The sequence below is a fragment of the Physeter macrocephalus genome, chromosome 14 (assembly GCF_002837175.3).
Source record: "Physeter macrocephalus isolate SW-GA chromosome 14, ASM283717v5, whole genome shotgun sequence".
Classification (NCBI taxonomy): domain Eukaryota; kingdom Metazoa; phylum Chordata; class Mammalia; order Artiodactyla; family Physeteridae; genus Physeter; species Physeter macrocephalus.
Window position 1 is genome coordinate 79,868,871 of NC_041227.1, and position 17,074 is coordinate 79,885,944.

Sequence of the window (17,074 nt, forward strand, 5' to 3'; positions counted from 1 at the left end):
CACGAAGCCCTTCTGGCACAGCAGGTTCTTCCTGCACAGGCTGTTGGCCTGCAGCTCCATGTTCTCCACCTCCAGCTCGTGGGCCCTGCACAGCAGTCGCAGCACCTCCCGCTAGTCCTTGCCGATGTGACCTGCGTGGGCAGCAGCTGCTCCATCTGCGACGCCTTCCTCTTGGCGTTGGCCAGGCGCTGCTCCAGCCCAGCCTGGCGGAGAGACCAAGGGCTCAGGGCAAACGTGGGTCTCTGCGCCCACATCTGCTTGCTCTTATGGGCTGAGCTTTGCGAATTGTACTCATGAAAACGCTCGGGATTGACTCTGTGTGGCCGCCACGCTGCATTAACCGTGTCCTTTGTTTTCTGTTCTGATGCTGTCACATCTGGGGACCCTGCTGACCCTGGAGGGACTGCCCCTCCCAGGATGGCCAAGTCCTACAGAGAGCGAGCCACTCTCCCTCAGGCACACCTTCCAGTGCAAACCAGCCAACCCAGAGCCCACCCCCACCCCCACCCCCTCCTCCAGGGGGCTCCCCTGCTCTGGGCCACTGCCCCCCTGCCCTCAACACCCAGGGCAGGTACCAGGAAACCGGGGACGGGCCCTGTGGCCCTGAGCCCGCGGGAATGATCCAAACCAGCCAGTCCTCAGCCTGTCCACCCCGCCTTGTCCACTCCTTCCGTGGAAACCGCACTGCCCCTCCCTCTGACACCTGGTGCTTCCCCGTGTGGCCCTGCCCGGCCCCACATGCTCCCTCCTCCTGGCAACTGTAACGAACGATCTTTCCAAGGCAGTCATCCCCTGATCTGCTGGCCTCACTGTACCTTGCCTTTTCTATTCAAGAACACAGACCCAGGGCTCGCCCCTCGCCACGGTGTCTGCTACGGGACGCCGAGGCTGCCCGTTTTCACACCATGAGGACTTCGTGAGCCGTTCCTGGCCCTCACAGAGTACTCTCTGAAGGGGTGCCTTCTACAGCCACCATATTGCAGGCCTCCTGGCTGCAAAGGAGACCCTGGTTCTCCTGAGCCAAAGCAGGACATGAGAAGGAGCAGGGAGACAGGAGGCCCAGCTTGTCCACTGCAGCCACTGGGAACTGCTTCCCTCCTGCAGAAAACCGGCTGGGGGGCCTGTGAGGTCTGCCTGGGACCCTTTACCTTACTCTGTGGGTCAATCAGGGCACTGGAGAAACAGAACCAATAAGAGAGAGAAACACATACATATATCTATTTATCCATGTTTATGTACATATGTGTTTATATATGTTTATGTGTATATAAATACATATATACACATTTATGTATATGTTTGCATGTATATGTATATATACATATATATATACACACACATATACATATACACACACATATACATACACTCACACACAGATTTACTTTAACGAATCGGGGCTGGTGAGTCTAAAATTCGTCAGGCAGGCCAACAGGCTGGAAACTCAGGCAGGAGCTGATGCCACAGTCTTGCGGCAGAATTTTCTCTTCTCTGGGAAACCCGAGTTTTTGCTGGGAAGTCCTTTCAACTGACTAGATGAGGCCCAGCCACGCTATCCCGGATCATCTTTACTGATTGTAGATGTTCATCTCACCTACCAAATACCTTCACAGCGGCACCTCGATTAGCATTTCATGGAATCACTGGGTACAATGGCCTGGCCAAGCTGACACCTAAAATGGCCACCACACCATGTAACTCCATCTAGGCCCCCAGATAGTAACGCCTGGGGCTGCAGCTGCCGACATCCCTTCCCCCAAATCACGGTCCCTGGAAGCAGGTCGGATAACAGCCCCCAGCGCAGCCCAAGAGGACGTGCTGCATCTTCATCCTCTGGGACCACTTTGGGTTTTTTTGGTTTTTGTTTTTCTAAATTCATTTATTTTATTTATTTCTGGCTGCGTTGGGTCTTTGTTGCTGCGCGCGGGCTTTCGCTAGTTGCGGTGAGCGGGGGCTACTCTTCGTTGCGGTACGCGTGTCCCCTGCAATGGCAGGCAGATTCCCAACCACTGTGCCACCAGGGAAGGCTGAGGGGACCACTTTGGGCAGAGCTGGCTCAGCTTCCCTAGCAAGATCCTCCTCTCCTCCCTGAGGTCCTCCCAGACCCCCCGGCTGAATCAACAGCCCCCTCCGCCAGCTCCCCAGCACCCTGTTGCTATGTCTATTATCCTGCTCTCATACTGGGTCGTACATAGTTGTTTGTGTCTCTTCCCAGTCGATTGACAGCTTAAGTCTTAGAGAGTATCTTGTTCATCTTTATGTCCTCAGGGCCTGGCACTGAGCTGGACACTTAAAACATTGATTTGTTATTGACTGATTGATCAACTAATTAATTCATTAATAGACTCACGTTTACATGCTACAGCTCAATATCTATACTTGGCTCTCGAAGGCCATACTCTCTGCGGATGCACATTATCTCTTTAAGAAAAAGGTGTTTTTCTTACTTTTAAATGTTGGAAGACTTTTCCAGTGAGATCATGTGATCTCCAAATTGCTGCAGGCAGATGCAATAATATCAAGAGGTTCTTGGTTTGGCAAATAGCCTTTAAGTGAAATAAACGCTGCCTGTTTTAGCAACATGACATCTTCAGATGTTTTCTCCACTTGCCTGAAAATACACCTGCTAACATTTAACTAATGGGCTGAAATAGTAGCCAGCTTCACTGGCATTTTCCCCAAAGTCTCCATCAAGCTCCAGTTCTGTCATTTTTCTGAAGTGAGACTATTAGATAACCAGCTATTATATCAATAGCTCATATAAATAGCCAGCTCTTCTCAGAAGACAGGAATGTGAGAAGAGCTCTTTCTGCGGAGAGGAGCCTGGAGTCTGGGCTTTCTCTGGCCATGTTCCTTATTCCTGTGCCATGCGCCTGAGACCAGACCCAGCGAGACTGAGGGGACGCCGATGGAGAGCCGCGCGGGACTAAAGTGCTCCCCGCCACGGGGCGGCCGCTGCAGGCGCCCACAGACAGGCAGGGGGTCTCGGGAGACCCCACGCCACCACTCGTGCCCCATTTCCGCGGCCCCCTGCGCGCCCCCAGTGTAGCCATAAGTCTAACTCAAAGGGGCATGGCCTTTGGAGTCAGGCTCAGGTCGGGTCCTGCTCTCTGGGGACTGGGGACGATTTCTCTCGTCTCTGAGCCTCAGTTTTCGCATCCATAGAATGGTCGTGATCGGCCCTGCCCCAGGGGACTCTACTGTAGGGGTCCCTGGCGCACCGGCCGCCATCAGAAGGCGCTACAGCTCTCAGCGGCGCTGCTGTGACCCTGGCGCGCCTGGTCCCTCCCGCACCTTGAGGGCGTCGGTTTTCCGCTGCTCGGCCAGAAGCATGTGGACCTCCCCTCTGGCCAGGGCCGCCTCGTGCGGCTCCGCGGACCTGCCCGAGTCCCCGTCCCCGTCGGCCTCCACCGGCTCCTTGTCCCTCTCGGGGGGCCCGTCCCTGTGCGCGAGGTGGTGGGTCTTCTGCCGCTCCCGGCTGCAGCCACAGCAGAGGGGTCAGGGGTCAGAGCGCAGGCCACGCCCGGGGCGCCTGGGGAGCCCTGGCATCTCCTGTCTCAGGTCCCTATTGGTCCCAGCTGGTCTACTGGCAGGCGTGGGCGTGAAAACGGGGCAGAATTGGGTCTGCTATCTGATGCCTTCTATGCTTCTGAAGAACAAGAGGTCATGAGTGAAACTGGAAGGAAGTAAAGAATTGGTCAACATTTGTGGCAGGGTGGCCGAGTGACAAAGTGCCCGCCCTGCCTCCAATCCCAGACCCACCCAGGACCGTCTGGGTGACGTGGGCCGCCTGCCGCGTAAACGCTCCTTGGTTCCCTCAGCTGTAAACCTTGGAGACAGCAGCCCAGCCGGGGCTCCATGAGGACGGACTGGGGGCACCCAGCTCAGGGCGACACCTCCAAGGGTGCACGCAGGGCGCCCGACGGAACCGAAACTATGACGAGGGTCGTGTGGAAACTGCGAGGAAGGAGGACCCAGGGGGCGAGGGCTGGGAGCCGCGGATGGGATGGAGGGAGCGCTCCCTTTACTAGAATTCCTCTAGTGCAGGTGCCCTGCTGTTTGCGTGATTAAGAAAATAAACAGGAAGGAAGGAGCAGGAGGAGAGGTGGGGGAGGACTGGCGAAGAAATGGACTCCAGTCACAGCGCTGGGGCCTGTAAGCGGAGAGGACACGTGTCCTAGGCTGTCCGCTGTCATCCCAGCACGATTGTTAACAGTACCTCCTCACCCTGTGGTGGTCCTGGTCCGGATGACAGAGTGCACGGCCAGCTCCTCTCCAGGCAGTCCGTCCCTCACAGTAGGTATGAACCGCAAGCGCGCGTGGAATGGTAGAAAGACCCTGGCCGAGTGGACGCACAACCTCGGGCAAACCCGCATCCCCTCTGACCTCAACATCCTCGCTGTAAAATGGGGTTGACCCTAGCCTGCCAGGGCTGGCCCTGGACTCCACCTGTGGAAGGGGGTCGAAGGGGCCTGGGAGCCTCTCCCACTGGCCCAGATGAGCCACAGGCCAGGGGAGCAGGGCAGCGAGGGTGCCCTTGGCTGAAGTCCCCTTGGGGACCCACCGGCAGTAGAGGGAGGCTGGACGGTAGCAGAAAAAGGGGTCCCCACCCCAGGGTCCCCGGGTCCTGCTGGCCTCCCCGGCCCATCCCTGGGAGGGTGGGCACGCTCACTCTGCCATGCTCAGCACGTGGCGGGACACGTCCACGTGCAGCTCCATGCTGGTGTTCTCCAGCTCCACCAGGCCGCGTCACGTCTCCAGCTGCTCCTTGAAGCCCCCGATGAGCTGCGCCCAGATCTCGTTCATCTGCAGGCGGCTGTCCTCCTCGGTGTCGGGCGGAGGGATGGCGGCTGGGGGCAGGAAGAGAGCCAGCTGCACCTGGAGCAGTGCCACCTAGGCCAGGGCTGAATCCATGCTTGCCTGGCCGCACAGGATCGGGTCCAAGGACAGGCTTTATGTACAGTGTATGGATGGGTGGGTAATGGATGGAGGATGGCTGGATGGGTGGCTGGAGGGCTGGATGGGCAGGTGAATGGATGGATGGATGGGTGGATGATGGAGGGGTGGATGATGGATGGGTGGATACTCGGATGGCTAATTAAGAGGGATTTAGACTCTCCGTTTGCCTGTTTTGCAGTTGGGTTGCGTGGATTTGAGTCTCAGGAATTCAAGGAAGAGTGGGGCTGGGCTAGCTGTCTCAGCTCTGACCTCACTTCCTCAGGGGAACCTTCCTAGACTCTCAATCTGGGTCTATCTGCCACTTGCTCTGCAAACATCCTACCTTCTCCTTGGCAGTCTTCTGCATATCGATAATTTGGTAACATTTCGTGGTAAATGTTCAACACCTGCCTTTCCTGCCGGAATATAAGTTCCACGAGTATAAGTCTTTTTGTTTCCCGTGATCACTTCCTACCTAACAGCTATCCAGTGATTAACCGATGGTTTTCCCTGCCTGTCCCAGTAGATATCTCCACTCTGGTCACATGCAGCCGGTTCCCCTGACTTTGAGGGCAGTGGTCAAGGGATTCCCTTTCCCTAAACATCAAGCCATCTGGGATTGGTTAAATAAATTATGATGCATCCAGATGACCAAATCATTGCAGTCATTGAAACAAAGCTTTTGGGGAACACATAATATCCTAGGAAATGCTCATAAAGGAATGATCCTGGCAGAGCCATGGACACAAGCTGCCCACTGCTGCCCTAGGCAGCACACACACCACATACCTCTCTGGATACATTTATGTCTACAGCACTGCACAGAGAAAGATCCAAGAAGGAATACTTCAAAATGATAGAAGTGACCTCAAGGAACTAGAAAAAGAAGAACACACTAAACCCAAAGTTAGCAGAAGGAAAGTGATAACAAAGATGAGAGCAGAAATCCATGGAAACAACAGGAAAGATCAACACAATTAAGGGCTGGTTTTTTGAAAAGATAAACAAAATTGACAAACCTTTAGCTAGACTTACCAAGAAAAAAAAAAGAGAGAAGATGCAAATAAATAAAATTATAAATGACAGAGGAGACATTACAACTGGTACCACAGAAATACAAAGGCTCATAAAATTAGTATGATCAATTATATGCCAACAAATCGGTTAATCTAGAAGAAATGGATAAATTACTAGAAACATACAACCTGCCAAGCCTTTATCATGAAGAAACAGAAAATCTAAGCAGACCAATCATGAGTAAGGTGATTAAATCAGTAATCGAAGCCCTCCCAACAAAGAAAAGTGCAGGGGTGAATTCCACCAAACGTTCAAAGAAGAATTAACACCAATCCTCAGACTCTTCCAAAAAACTGAAGAGAAGGGAAGACTCCCAAACTCGTTTCATGAGGCCAGCATTACCCTGATACCAAAGCCAGACAAGGACACTACAAGAAAAGAAAACTACAGGTCAATATCCCTGTTGAACATAGATGAAAATATTCTCATTAAAATACTAGCAACCCAAAATCCATGGCACATTGAAAGCTCATACACCATGATCAAGTGGAATTTATCTCTGGGATGCAAGGATGGTTCCACATATGCAAATCAGTAATTGTGGTACACCATATTAATATTATGGAAGACAAAAATCGTATGATCATCTCAATAATACAGGAAAAGTATTTGACAAAATCCAACATCTTTCATGATAAAAACTGTCAACAAAGTAGGTATAGGAATGCATCTCAACATAATAAAGGCCATCTATGACAAGCCCACAGCTAACATAACATACTGAATAGTGAAAGGCTGAAAGCTTTTTCTCTGAGATCAGGAACAAGACAAGGGTGCCCGCTCTCACCACTCATGTTTAATGTAGTACTAGAAGTCCTAACCAGAGCAATCAGAAAAGAAAAAAAAAGTCATCCAAATCAGACAGGAAGAAGTAAAACTGTCTGTTTGCAGATGACATGATTTTATATAGAAAACCCTAGAGATACCACGAAAAAACCATTAGAACTGATCAATGAATTCAGTAAAGTTGCAGGTTACAAAATCAACATACAAAAATAAGTTGCATTTCTATACACTAACAATGAACTATCTGAAAAAGAAATAAAGAAAACAATACCATATACAACTGCATCAAAAATAATAAAACTCTTAAGAATAAATATAACCAGGGAGGTGAAAGAGCTATACACTGAAAACTGTAAGACCCCAATGAGAGAAATTGAAGAAGACACAAATAAATTGGAAGATATCCTTTGTTTATGGATCACAAGAATTAATGTAGTTAAAACATCCATACTAATCAAAGCCACCTGTAGATTCAGTGCAATGCCTATCAAAATTCCAATGGCATTTTTCATAGAAGTCGAAAAAAAAAAAATCCCCAAAGACCCCAAGTAGAAAAAGCAATCCTGAGAAAAAAAGAACAAAGCACACAGCAACACACATTCTGATTTCAAACTATCTTATGAAGCTATAGTAATCAAAACAGTATGGGGACTTCCCTCGTGGTGCAGTGGTTGAGAATCTGCCTGCCAATGCAGGGGACACAGGTTTGAGCCCTGGTCGGGGAAGATCCCACATGCTGCGGAGCAACTAAGCCCGTGAGCCACAACTACTGAGCCTGCGCTCTAGAGCTCGCGGGCCACAACTACTGAGCCCATGTGCCACAACTACTGAGCCCACGTGCCACAACTACTGAAACCCACGCACCTAGAGCCCATGCTCCGCAACAAGAGAAGCCACTGCAACAAGAAGCCCACGCACTGCAATGAAGAGTAGCCCCTGCTCGCTGCAGCTAGAGAAAGCCCGTGCACAGCAACGAAGACCCAATGCAGCCAAAAATAAATTAATTAAATAAATAAATTTTAAAAATATACATTAAAAAAAAAAAGCTGAACTCATAGAAACAGAGAACAGGTGGGTGATTGCCAGAGGTGGGGGTGGGAAACATGGGGAGACACTGGTCAAAGGGTACAAAGTTCCAGTTATCAGATGACTAAGTTCTGGGGATCTAATTCCAGCATGGTGACTACTAGTTAAAAATATTGTTTACTTGGAAGTTTCTGAGAATAGATCTTAAATGTTCTTATAACTTCAACAACAAAAAAAATAGTAATTGTGTGAAGAGAAGGAAGTGTTACTGACCTTACCGTGGCAATAAGTGCGATATATGTGGTAGCGAGGCATCATCGTGTACACCTTAAACTCACACACTGTTATGGGTCAATTATATCTCAATAAAGCCGGAAAAAAATGATGGCGTGTCTATCTCCAAGCAGCCCTCCCAGGGAGGCTGTTTTTTCTCCTGTCCCCCTCTGACCACTGGGGCTGGAGCTGAGGTAGGCGTCCTCCTGCTCCTTCCGGACATGTTTTCCCTCCGAGTGTTCTTCTCCAACTCCTTTGAAGGGCGTGTTATCACCCCATCACCAGTGCCTGCTCAGTGCCGTGGCCACACTCCCTTCTCCACGGAAAATTTTCTCATCCGTCTCTCTGACTTTCTCCTCACCGCTTCTTGCTCATCACTCCTGATGACAACAAAGTCCTCAGAGACTATCCAGTCACCACCCAAGGGCCTTCATTCCTTGGCCTCCTCTCCTCCGGAGATCTCACCCTCCACTGACCCGAATCTCCCACCTGTAGGCACAGCTGCAGCCCCCAGGCTCTGTCAGCCCCACCAGCCCCAGCACTCTCCAGTCCATCCACTTCGCTGTGTTTGAGCTATTGCCCCCATTGCAAGAACAATGTGCTCTCAATTCTGTTTTTTAAAAAAGTTCTCTAAACTTCCTCTTTCAAGGCTTTAGACAACAACGTATAGGAAACACAGAGGAACACTGCTATTGGCAAAACCAGACTGTAAGAAACTCCACGGGACAAACCACCCAGTTTCTTCAACAACAATCAAAAGAAAAACCCAAAGAAGTGGAGCAGGAAAGCACATAGAATAAAAGAGACTTAAAAGATTAAGATTTATCAACCAAATTCAAGAGGTGGACTTCCGCGGGATCCTAGTTCAAAAACAAAAGAGATTTATGACGTCGCTGAGATCGTTGGAAAGTTGAACACCTACTGGCTCTCTGGTGATACACATTACTGTTAATATTTTTTAAGGTGTGGAAATGATACTGTAGTTATGTGTTTGTAAAGAGGCTTTCTTTTTTAGGGATTATAGGCTGAAATATTTATGAATGAAATGATATGATGACTGAAATTTGCTTCCAGATAATAGGCTGAGGGAAGTGCGTGGGAAGAAAAAAGGCCAGGAGAGTGGGTAACGAGGGCTCACTTTACCGTTCTTTCTCCTTCTGTGAGTGCTGGAAAATCCTCATAACAAAAGTGTGAGCGCTTTCAACTTCCCTCCTCTACGTGGTGTTCACAGTTGACCTCTGTGGTCACCCCTGGCCTCCTCCTCAACCCCTGTCATGGTCTCCACACAAAACCCCAGCCGTGGAGAATCGCCCACCTGCCCTGTGAGTAGTCTCACTTCCGCTTCTCGAATACACAGCTCAAGGGGGCTCCTGGCACATTGCTGTCCTGCTCAAGGTCTCCTTGGCTTCCCGTTACAGTCAGGATAAACCCAGGCCCCTGTTCAACGTCTTCCAGCCTCAGCTCCCACCACGCGCCTCACCTCAGGTGCCAGCCACGTGGGCGGCCCTCTGCGCCCTGAACTCATCAGACCCACTCCCACCCCAGGGCCTTTGCACGTGCAGTTCCTCTGCTGGACGACTCTGAACCAGGTCTGTGTATGGCTCGTTCCCTCCCTGCATCCCCAACACTGATATGCACCTGTTACATAGTAGGCACTCATTAAATGTGTGACGTTGCCTGATCCCAACTCTCAACTATTTTTAAATTTATTTCTGGCTGTGTTGGGTCTTCGTTGCTGCGCGCAGGCTTTCTCTAGTTGTGGAGAGCGGGGGCTACTCTTCATTGCGGTGCGCGGGCTTCTCATTGCGGTGGTTTCTTTTGTTGCAGAGCACGGGCTCTAGGCGCGTGGGCTTCAGTACTTGTGATGCGTGGGCTCAGTGGTTGTGGCTCGTGGGTTCTGGAGTGCAGGCTCAGTCGCTGTGACGCACGGGCTTAGTGGCTCCGCGGCATGTGGGATCCTCCCGGATCAGGGCTTGAACCTGCGTCCCCTGCATTGGCAGGGGCCACCAGGGAAGTCCCCCCAGCTCCCAATTTTGCTGTGCATGTGTGCACGGATTTATTTAAGAGACTGGGAGGAAATAGCTAAATCTAACAATGGTATCTCCAAGTTGTGGGATTATGAATGAGTTCTATTTTCTTCTTACACTTTGAAGCATACTCCTAGTTTTGAATGATAAACACATATTACTATAATAATCAGGAAACGTTTTAAACGTTTAACGTTTAAACGTTTTAAAGATGATGTATTTACACATCTAATACAGGAACACGTTTTTGTGATAAAAATTCGAATAATACATCAAGACTTGATCATCTATCTGACTGCCCTCCCCCCAACCCCAGTCCCCCACCCACAGGAAACCACTGCTATCATTTTGATATGTGCCCTTCCGGATCTTTTTCTGTGCAGTTTTGTACATATATCTGTATCTAATGAGATATACGGGTTTTCTGGTGGGTAAATTATATCAGGCTATGGCTGTTATTCTTTAACTTGCTTTTTTCATCTAGCAATGGTCTTGGAGGCTGTCCATCTGCACAGATGGGTCTGCCCCCATTCTGTGTAGCACCTGCAGCGTGATCCATAGGAGGGACCCACCAGTTAGCTTGTCCCATCCCCTTTGATGGCCATGTGAGCGCATGTGTCTCCTGGTAGATTTGGGGGAAGTTGCTGGGCACAGAACACATACACTTAAAGTTTGAAAAGATGCAGGTAAAACAGCCTCCAAAGAGAAGTGTTCATTTAGACTCCCAATAATGGTGGTTAAGGCTGCCTTCCATACTTTATTTTATATTATCCATTTAATACTACTTGACATTTTAATTTTAGCCAGTCCAATAAGTGAAAATTGTTTCAATTTGTATCTCTGTTTCCTAAGGCAATTGAGAATCTTTTCCTATGTTTATGGCCACTAGAAACTCTCTGAATTGCTATTCATTTCCTCATCCTCATTTTTTTTTTTTTTTTTTTTTTTTGTGGTACGCGGGCCTCACACCGCTGCGGCCTCTCCCGCTGCGGAGCGCAGGCTCCGGACGCGCAAGCCCAGCGGCCATGGCCCACCGGGCCAGCCGCTCCGCGGCATGTGGGACCCCCCCAGACCGGTGCGCGAACCCGGCTCCCCTGCATCTGCAGGCGGACGCGCAACCACCGCGCCACCAGGGAAGCCCCCTCATCCTCATTTTTTAATTGGGCTGTTGGTTCTTTCTTATTGATTTTCAAAAATCCTTTATTTACTATGCCAAAACTTATCTTAGTAAGCCAAAAGAACGTGTGTGTGTGTGTGTGTGTGTGTGTGTGTGTGTACATATGTTTACTTGACTTTGTTACAGGTATTTTTTATGGGCACCTTTTAAACTTACTGATTAATTTTAGGGTAAAACTATGGTGTGCTCTACCGCAAAAGGAGGCCTAGATCAAACCGATATGGGGAGAAGGGAGGGATGGAGAGAAGCTGCCTAGTGGGTACGGGTTTCACTTTGGGGTGGAAACGTTTCAGAACGAGACAGAAACAGCGGCTGCCCAACACGGTGGATGTGCTGAACGAAGTGTTTGCTTTAAGATGGTGAATTTTATGTTGTGTGGGTTTTGCCTCAATGCACTTTTTTGGAAGACCCTAGACGCTAACATTAGGGGAAGCTGGGAACTCTGTAGTATCTTTGCAAATTTTTTGTAAATTTAAAATTATTCCAAAATGAAAAGATTAAAAAAAAAAACTGATTTGGGAGGAAAACCAAAAAAAGGCAGCAAGAAGAAAAGCTGAAGAAAGATAAGAAGGAAGAGATTAGAAGAGAGCAGAGAGACATCTGCTCCCTGAGGCCACGGGGGACTTCCCTGGTGGCCAGTGGTTAAGAATCCGCCTTCCAATGCAGGGGACGCGGGTTCGACCCCTGGTCGGGGAACTAGGATCCCACACGCCACGGGGCAACTAAACCCGCGCGCCACATCTACTGAGCCTGCACTCTACAACTAGAGAGAAGCCCGTGTGCTACAATGAAAGATCCCGCGTGCGGCAACTAAGACCCGACGCAGCCAAAAAATAAATAAATAAATAAATTTAAAAATTAAAAAAAAAGGCCAGGCCGGGCTCGGCAGTCACCCGAGTGGGGTGACCCACCCGCGTGGGGTGCCCAGTGCAGACACCGCTCCGGGAAGGGCGGGACGCAGTGGGCCTCCGGTGTCCCGGACGGCCCAGCAGCAGGAGGCACTGGGTGCATGTACGGCCCTGCCTTGAGCGTTCTGGCCGCCGGGGTGCTTCTCTTCTCTTTCTCCTGCTTCTCCACCTTGGCCTTGGGGTGCTTGATCTGCCTGCCCAGGTCGGAGATGACGTCCGCGTACTGCGCCATGTGGTAGGACACGTTCAGCAGGTTGCGCTCGACCGGGTGGCGGGACGTGGCCAAGGTCAGGGCCAGCCGGCTGCCCCGCGAAGGACACCTGTCACCCAATGGATTTATGCCAGAAAGACGCAAGCACGTTTTGTCAGGAAAATTTAAATCAGTACTATTCTGTCTTAAAAGGGAAGGAGATTCTGACACCTGCTGCAACATGGGTGGACATGATGGAAAGTGAAGTAAGCCAGATGCAGAAGGACAAACACCATATGATCCACACGTGTGGCCCCCGGGAGAGCCAGGGTCGCAGAGACAGAAAGTAGCGGGTAGGGGCCAGGAGTGGGGGAGGGGAGGGAGTCGGGGTTTAATCGGGGCAGGGTCTCAGTTCGGGAAGATGAAAGTTCTGGAGACGGACGGCGGGGACGGTCGCACAAAATTGTGAATGTGCTTCCTGCCACCGGACTGGGCCGTTTAAGATGGTTCAAGGGGTGAATTTTATGTTATGTCTATTTTGCCACAAAAAACCCCAAATTCAAACAATCCACGAAGAGGTTTTTGAAAACCCTCCCCATGGGTAAACACTGCTACCATTTTGGTGTGTGCCCTGCCGAATCTTTCTCTGTGCGGTCTTGTACATACACATGTATCTAGAGAGATACACGTGGGGAGTTTTGGGGGTGTGGGTTCAGCTTTGGGGGGTTTACGTAAATTATATCAGACCGTAGCTGCTGTTCTTTAGCTTGCTTTTCTGGTCCAGCGATGCGTCTTAGAGGCTGTCCGTCTGCACAGATGGGTCTACCCCATTCTCTGTAACAGCTGCAGAGCGGGCCGGAACAGGGACACAGCAGGCAGCTGTCCCCTCTTCTTCAACGGGCACTTGGGGCTTTCCCGTGACACAACTGCCCTGAGCGCGTGGGTCTGAGTTTCTCTTTGGTAGACGTGGAAGGTGACATCGCCGGCCGCAGGGCACACGCACCTGAAGCTTCACCAGATGCGCATGCCGGCCCTCAGCCTGCACAGACCCGCTCTCTTTAGCGCCGGGGGCTCAGCTGCCTTGCAGAAGCCAGTCCCCCTTGATGGAAGACCCCGCTAAACTCGGCCTTCCCTGTGATTCTTCCTTGCGGCGCCCTGTGGCTTTCGTTTAGGGCGCTTGCCACAGTTGGAAATGCAACACTCATCTGTGTGGGTTCCTGTCTCATAGCTGCCTTCTCCTCTGCTAAGCTCAGGGTTCGTGTGAGAGCAGAAGCTCTGATGATGCTGATGATGGCTTTATGGGGGCGCCTCGCTCAGGGCTGGACACTGGGAAGGGCTCATCCCTTGTCTGTCGATAGACGGTAATAATGATAATAAAATAACACCTATCATCTGCTGGCACTACCCACTCCTGTGCTAAGTCGCTCATGTGCATTATCTCATTGACTGTCACAGCCTTAAGAGATGACTCCTTTACACTGAGTACAGCAGTGTAGACAGAACAGCACAGCACTGTGAGGCATGGGCTCCGGAGCCAGGCTCCCTGGGCCCCAACACCAGCTCTGCCCCAGCTGTGGTAGGTGAGAGAAGTTGCTTTATCTCTCTGTGCTTCAGCTGCCCACTCCGTAAGATGGGATAATAATGGGACCTACCGGGCTTCCCTGGTGGCGCAGTGGTTGAGAGTCCGCCTGCCGATGCAGGGGACGCGGGTTCGCGCCCCGGTCCGGGAAGATCCCACATGCCGCGGAGCGGCTGGGCCCGTGAGCCGTGGCCGCTGAGCCTGCGCGTCCGGAGCCTGTGCTCCGCAACGGGAGAGGCCACAGCAGTGAGAGGCCCGCGTACCGCAAAAAAAAAAAAATAGGACCCACCTCCTAGGGAGCGGGTTGTTGAGAATTAAGTAAATCAGGTCACAATGAGAGCTTCCAGCGATGCCAGGCACAGAGATAAGTCCATTCCCTGAACCCCGTGAATGTGGCCTTATTTGGAAAAAAGGGTCCTTGCAGATGTAACTAAGGATTTGAGATGAGATCATCCCAGATTAGGGAGGGCCCTAAAATCAATGCCAACTGCCCTCATAAAAGAGGAGAAGGAGAGGAGCAAAGGGAGGGGAGAAGGCCTCGTAAAGGCCGAGCGGAGATTGGAGGGGTGTGGCCACAAGCCAAGCGCCAGGAGCCACGGCAGCTGGAAGGGACCCCCCCGCCGCCCCGCCTAGAGCCTCTGGAGGGAGAGCTGTAGCACTCAGTGAGCAGGCGGGAGAGTAAAACAGAGGGAGCGGCTCACCCTCCTCTTGATGTTCCTGGCTCGGTACGCGTATAGCAGGGTGGTCCGCGACTCCTTGAAGTGCGTGCTGGCTGGGCTGACGTAAGCAGCCATCACCATCTGGCTGTTCCCTGCCAGGGCATCCTGCTCAGTGGAAGGCGCGAGCGGGGGGTGATGGGAACCGGGGTTCCCACCTGCCCGGGGGCGCCATCCCTCCCCTCCCCGTCCCGGGCTCCTCTGGACCAGCCCATCTGGGGTTCCTGCTCCAAACCCTGAGGAGGGCAGCCGAGGCTGGACCAAGGGGTCAGTGCTCAGGGAGGTGACGCTCAGGATGAGATGGACCTGCTGCAGGCCCGCCCCATCTGACTTCCACTCTGACGCAGGTAGATTAGACAAAGAGGCCAAACTTACAGAGCCATTTATTTGTTGCTTTGCCTACCTGTTTACCTACACCCTGCCTTGCCTTAGAATAGAGGTGACAGCATTCAGCTCAGTATGAAGAGGAATTTTCTCAGACCGTCTGTGATGAGACAGGCAGCCTTGGTGAGGTAGTGAGCTCCCTGTCCCTGGGAGTGTGCAAGCATGGGCTGGACCACACTCAGAGGGATGGAGGGGGGATTCGAGCAGTGACTAGAGATGATTTCTCCAGATAAAGCAGAGATTTTCCTGCTTTCAGGGCTTCCTGGAAGGGCCCTTAGGCCCAGGTAAATCCTGAAAGATGCAGTCAGATGCTGCAGCCACGCCTGTGTCTGGCCTGGGGCTCGTACCTTCAGCAGGCGCACGTGAGTTTGCTGTCCGGGAAGTTCACATGTTGCGCCTGGCTGCCGCCCTTCTCGCCGAGCGCGTTGACGCAGTTGCCCAGCGCCAGCAGGGAGCAGTTGATGGGAGCGCCCTCCTTCATCCTCTTGCCTCGGTTCTGGGTCTGAGTGAAAAGAAGCCAGCTGGCGGAGAGGTGGTCCTCCCCCCACCCGACCCCGCCATCTCCCCACCCCAGGCCCCGGGGGGAGGGACTGAGGTCCAGAGGATGCGATAACCCCACCCCACCCTGGGAGGCTCAGGGTGGATGCACTGACTACGCTCCCACAGCCCAGGGACTGGAGACAGAAAGGACACCATGTTCTGCGGTGGAATAACACACAGCCAGGAAAGGGGGTAAGGCAGAGCTGTTTACCAATGCTGAAAAGATGCTCTCTGTGAAATGAGATAAAAAAGGGCTCAGAGGGTTGCCTGGGCAGAACAGTCCCCTTTTTATGATAAAAATACGAATGCGTGTGTTTTCGTGAGAAAGTCCCCCCACGCCGAAGCTCTCCTGTCCTCCCAGTCTCAGCCTAGTGGTCCTCCTGCGGGAGTGCCCACCCCCGCTCACTCCACGGGGGTACCGTGCCACCCTGTATATCTCCTTCAAATTGCTTAGCTCTCTCGGCAATTATCTTGCTCTTTTACGCGTTTGTTGTTTCCCTAACTGCTCCCCACAGGACATAAGCTCCATGATGGAGCTGTCACCTTGGTTGGCCATCTGTCCCCAGAGCCTGGACGCCGGCAGGCATCTGGCCCACAGTGTGGCTGGATGTCTGAGCACTGAACAAATGTATAAAGGTGCCTGAAGGGGCCTTAGGAGGACACACGCCAAACTGCCACCGGATGACGGCCTCTCAGTGCAGCCATTGAGGGGACTTGAATTTTCTTCCTTTGGCTTAACCATATTTTCCATATTTTCTGCACTGATTTGGTTACATTTGAAATCAGAAAGGAAAAGAACGTTTTCTCTTTAAGGGACATGGGTTTTAGAGCCAGTCTGGAGCACGGCTTGAGAACGGCTTAAATGACGTCTCAGACAGGTCTCCCAGCCTGTCTCAGTCTCCTTATTTGTCAAAAGAGGCAGTTGCTCTGGTCATGGTGAGGATTTGACGGGCAACGTGTGTAAGAGGCCAGCTCAGAGATGGGCCCGCAGAAGCGAGCAGTAAACACGAGCTGCTACTTTCACTGAGCGGGAGTTGCCAGCGTGACCCAGGCCACGGCAGCTGCTCACGTGTCACGTGTCTGTGCCACAGCATTCGGGGTTTTTCTCAGAGACCTTGTGCCCTGGAACAAACTCTTTTGTGAGTCATTTTCTCTGAAGAAATGACAGACTGTGATAGCCAACCAGACCTGAAGACAGCCCACTAGCCCACCTGAGTATATAGCTTAAAAACCGAGGCCCAGGGCTTCCCTGGTGGCGCAGTGGTTGAGAGTCCGCCTGCCGATGGCAGGGGACGCGGGTTCGTGCCCCGGTCCGGGAAGATCCCACGTGCCGCGGAGCGGCTGGGCCCGTGAGCCACGGCCGCTGAGCCTGCGCGTCCGGAGCCTGTGCTCCGCAACGGGAGAGGCCACAGCAGTGAGAGGCCCGCGTACCGCAAAAAAAAAAAAAACCAAC

The 17,074-nt window shown here is 51.8% G+C and overlaps 1 protein-coding gene across 1 annotated transcript in view; it reads right to left on the reverse strand.

Annotated features, from left to right (window-relative positions):
• Positions 1 to 4,749: 4,749 nt before the first annotated feature.
• LOC102994725 (kinesin-like protein KIF18B) overlaps positions 4,750 to 17,074 on the reverse strand; it is a 30,340-nt gene continuing 18,015 nt past the window's right edge. Inside the window, 5 exon segments of the mRNA XM_024126802.1 lie at positions 4,750 to 4,850; positions 12,216 to 12,471; positions 13,400 to 13,405; positions 14,683 to 14,805; positions 15,470 to 15,583. Of these exon segments, the coding sequence (XP_023982570.1) occupies positions 4,750 to 4,850; positions 12,216 to 12,471; positions 13,400 to 13,405; positions 14,683 to 14,805; positions 15,470 to 15,583 (600 nt within the window).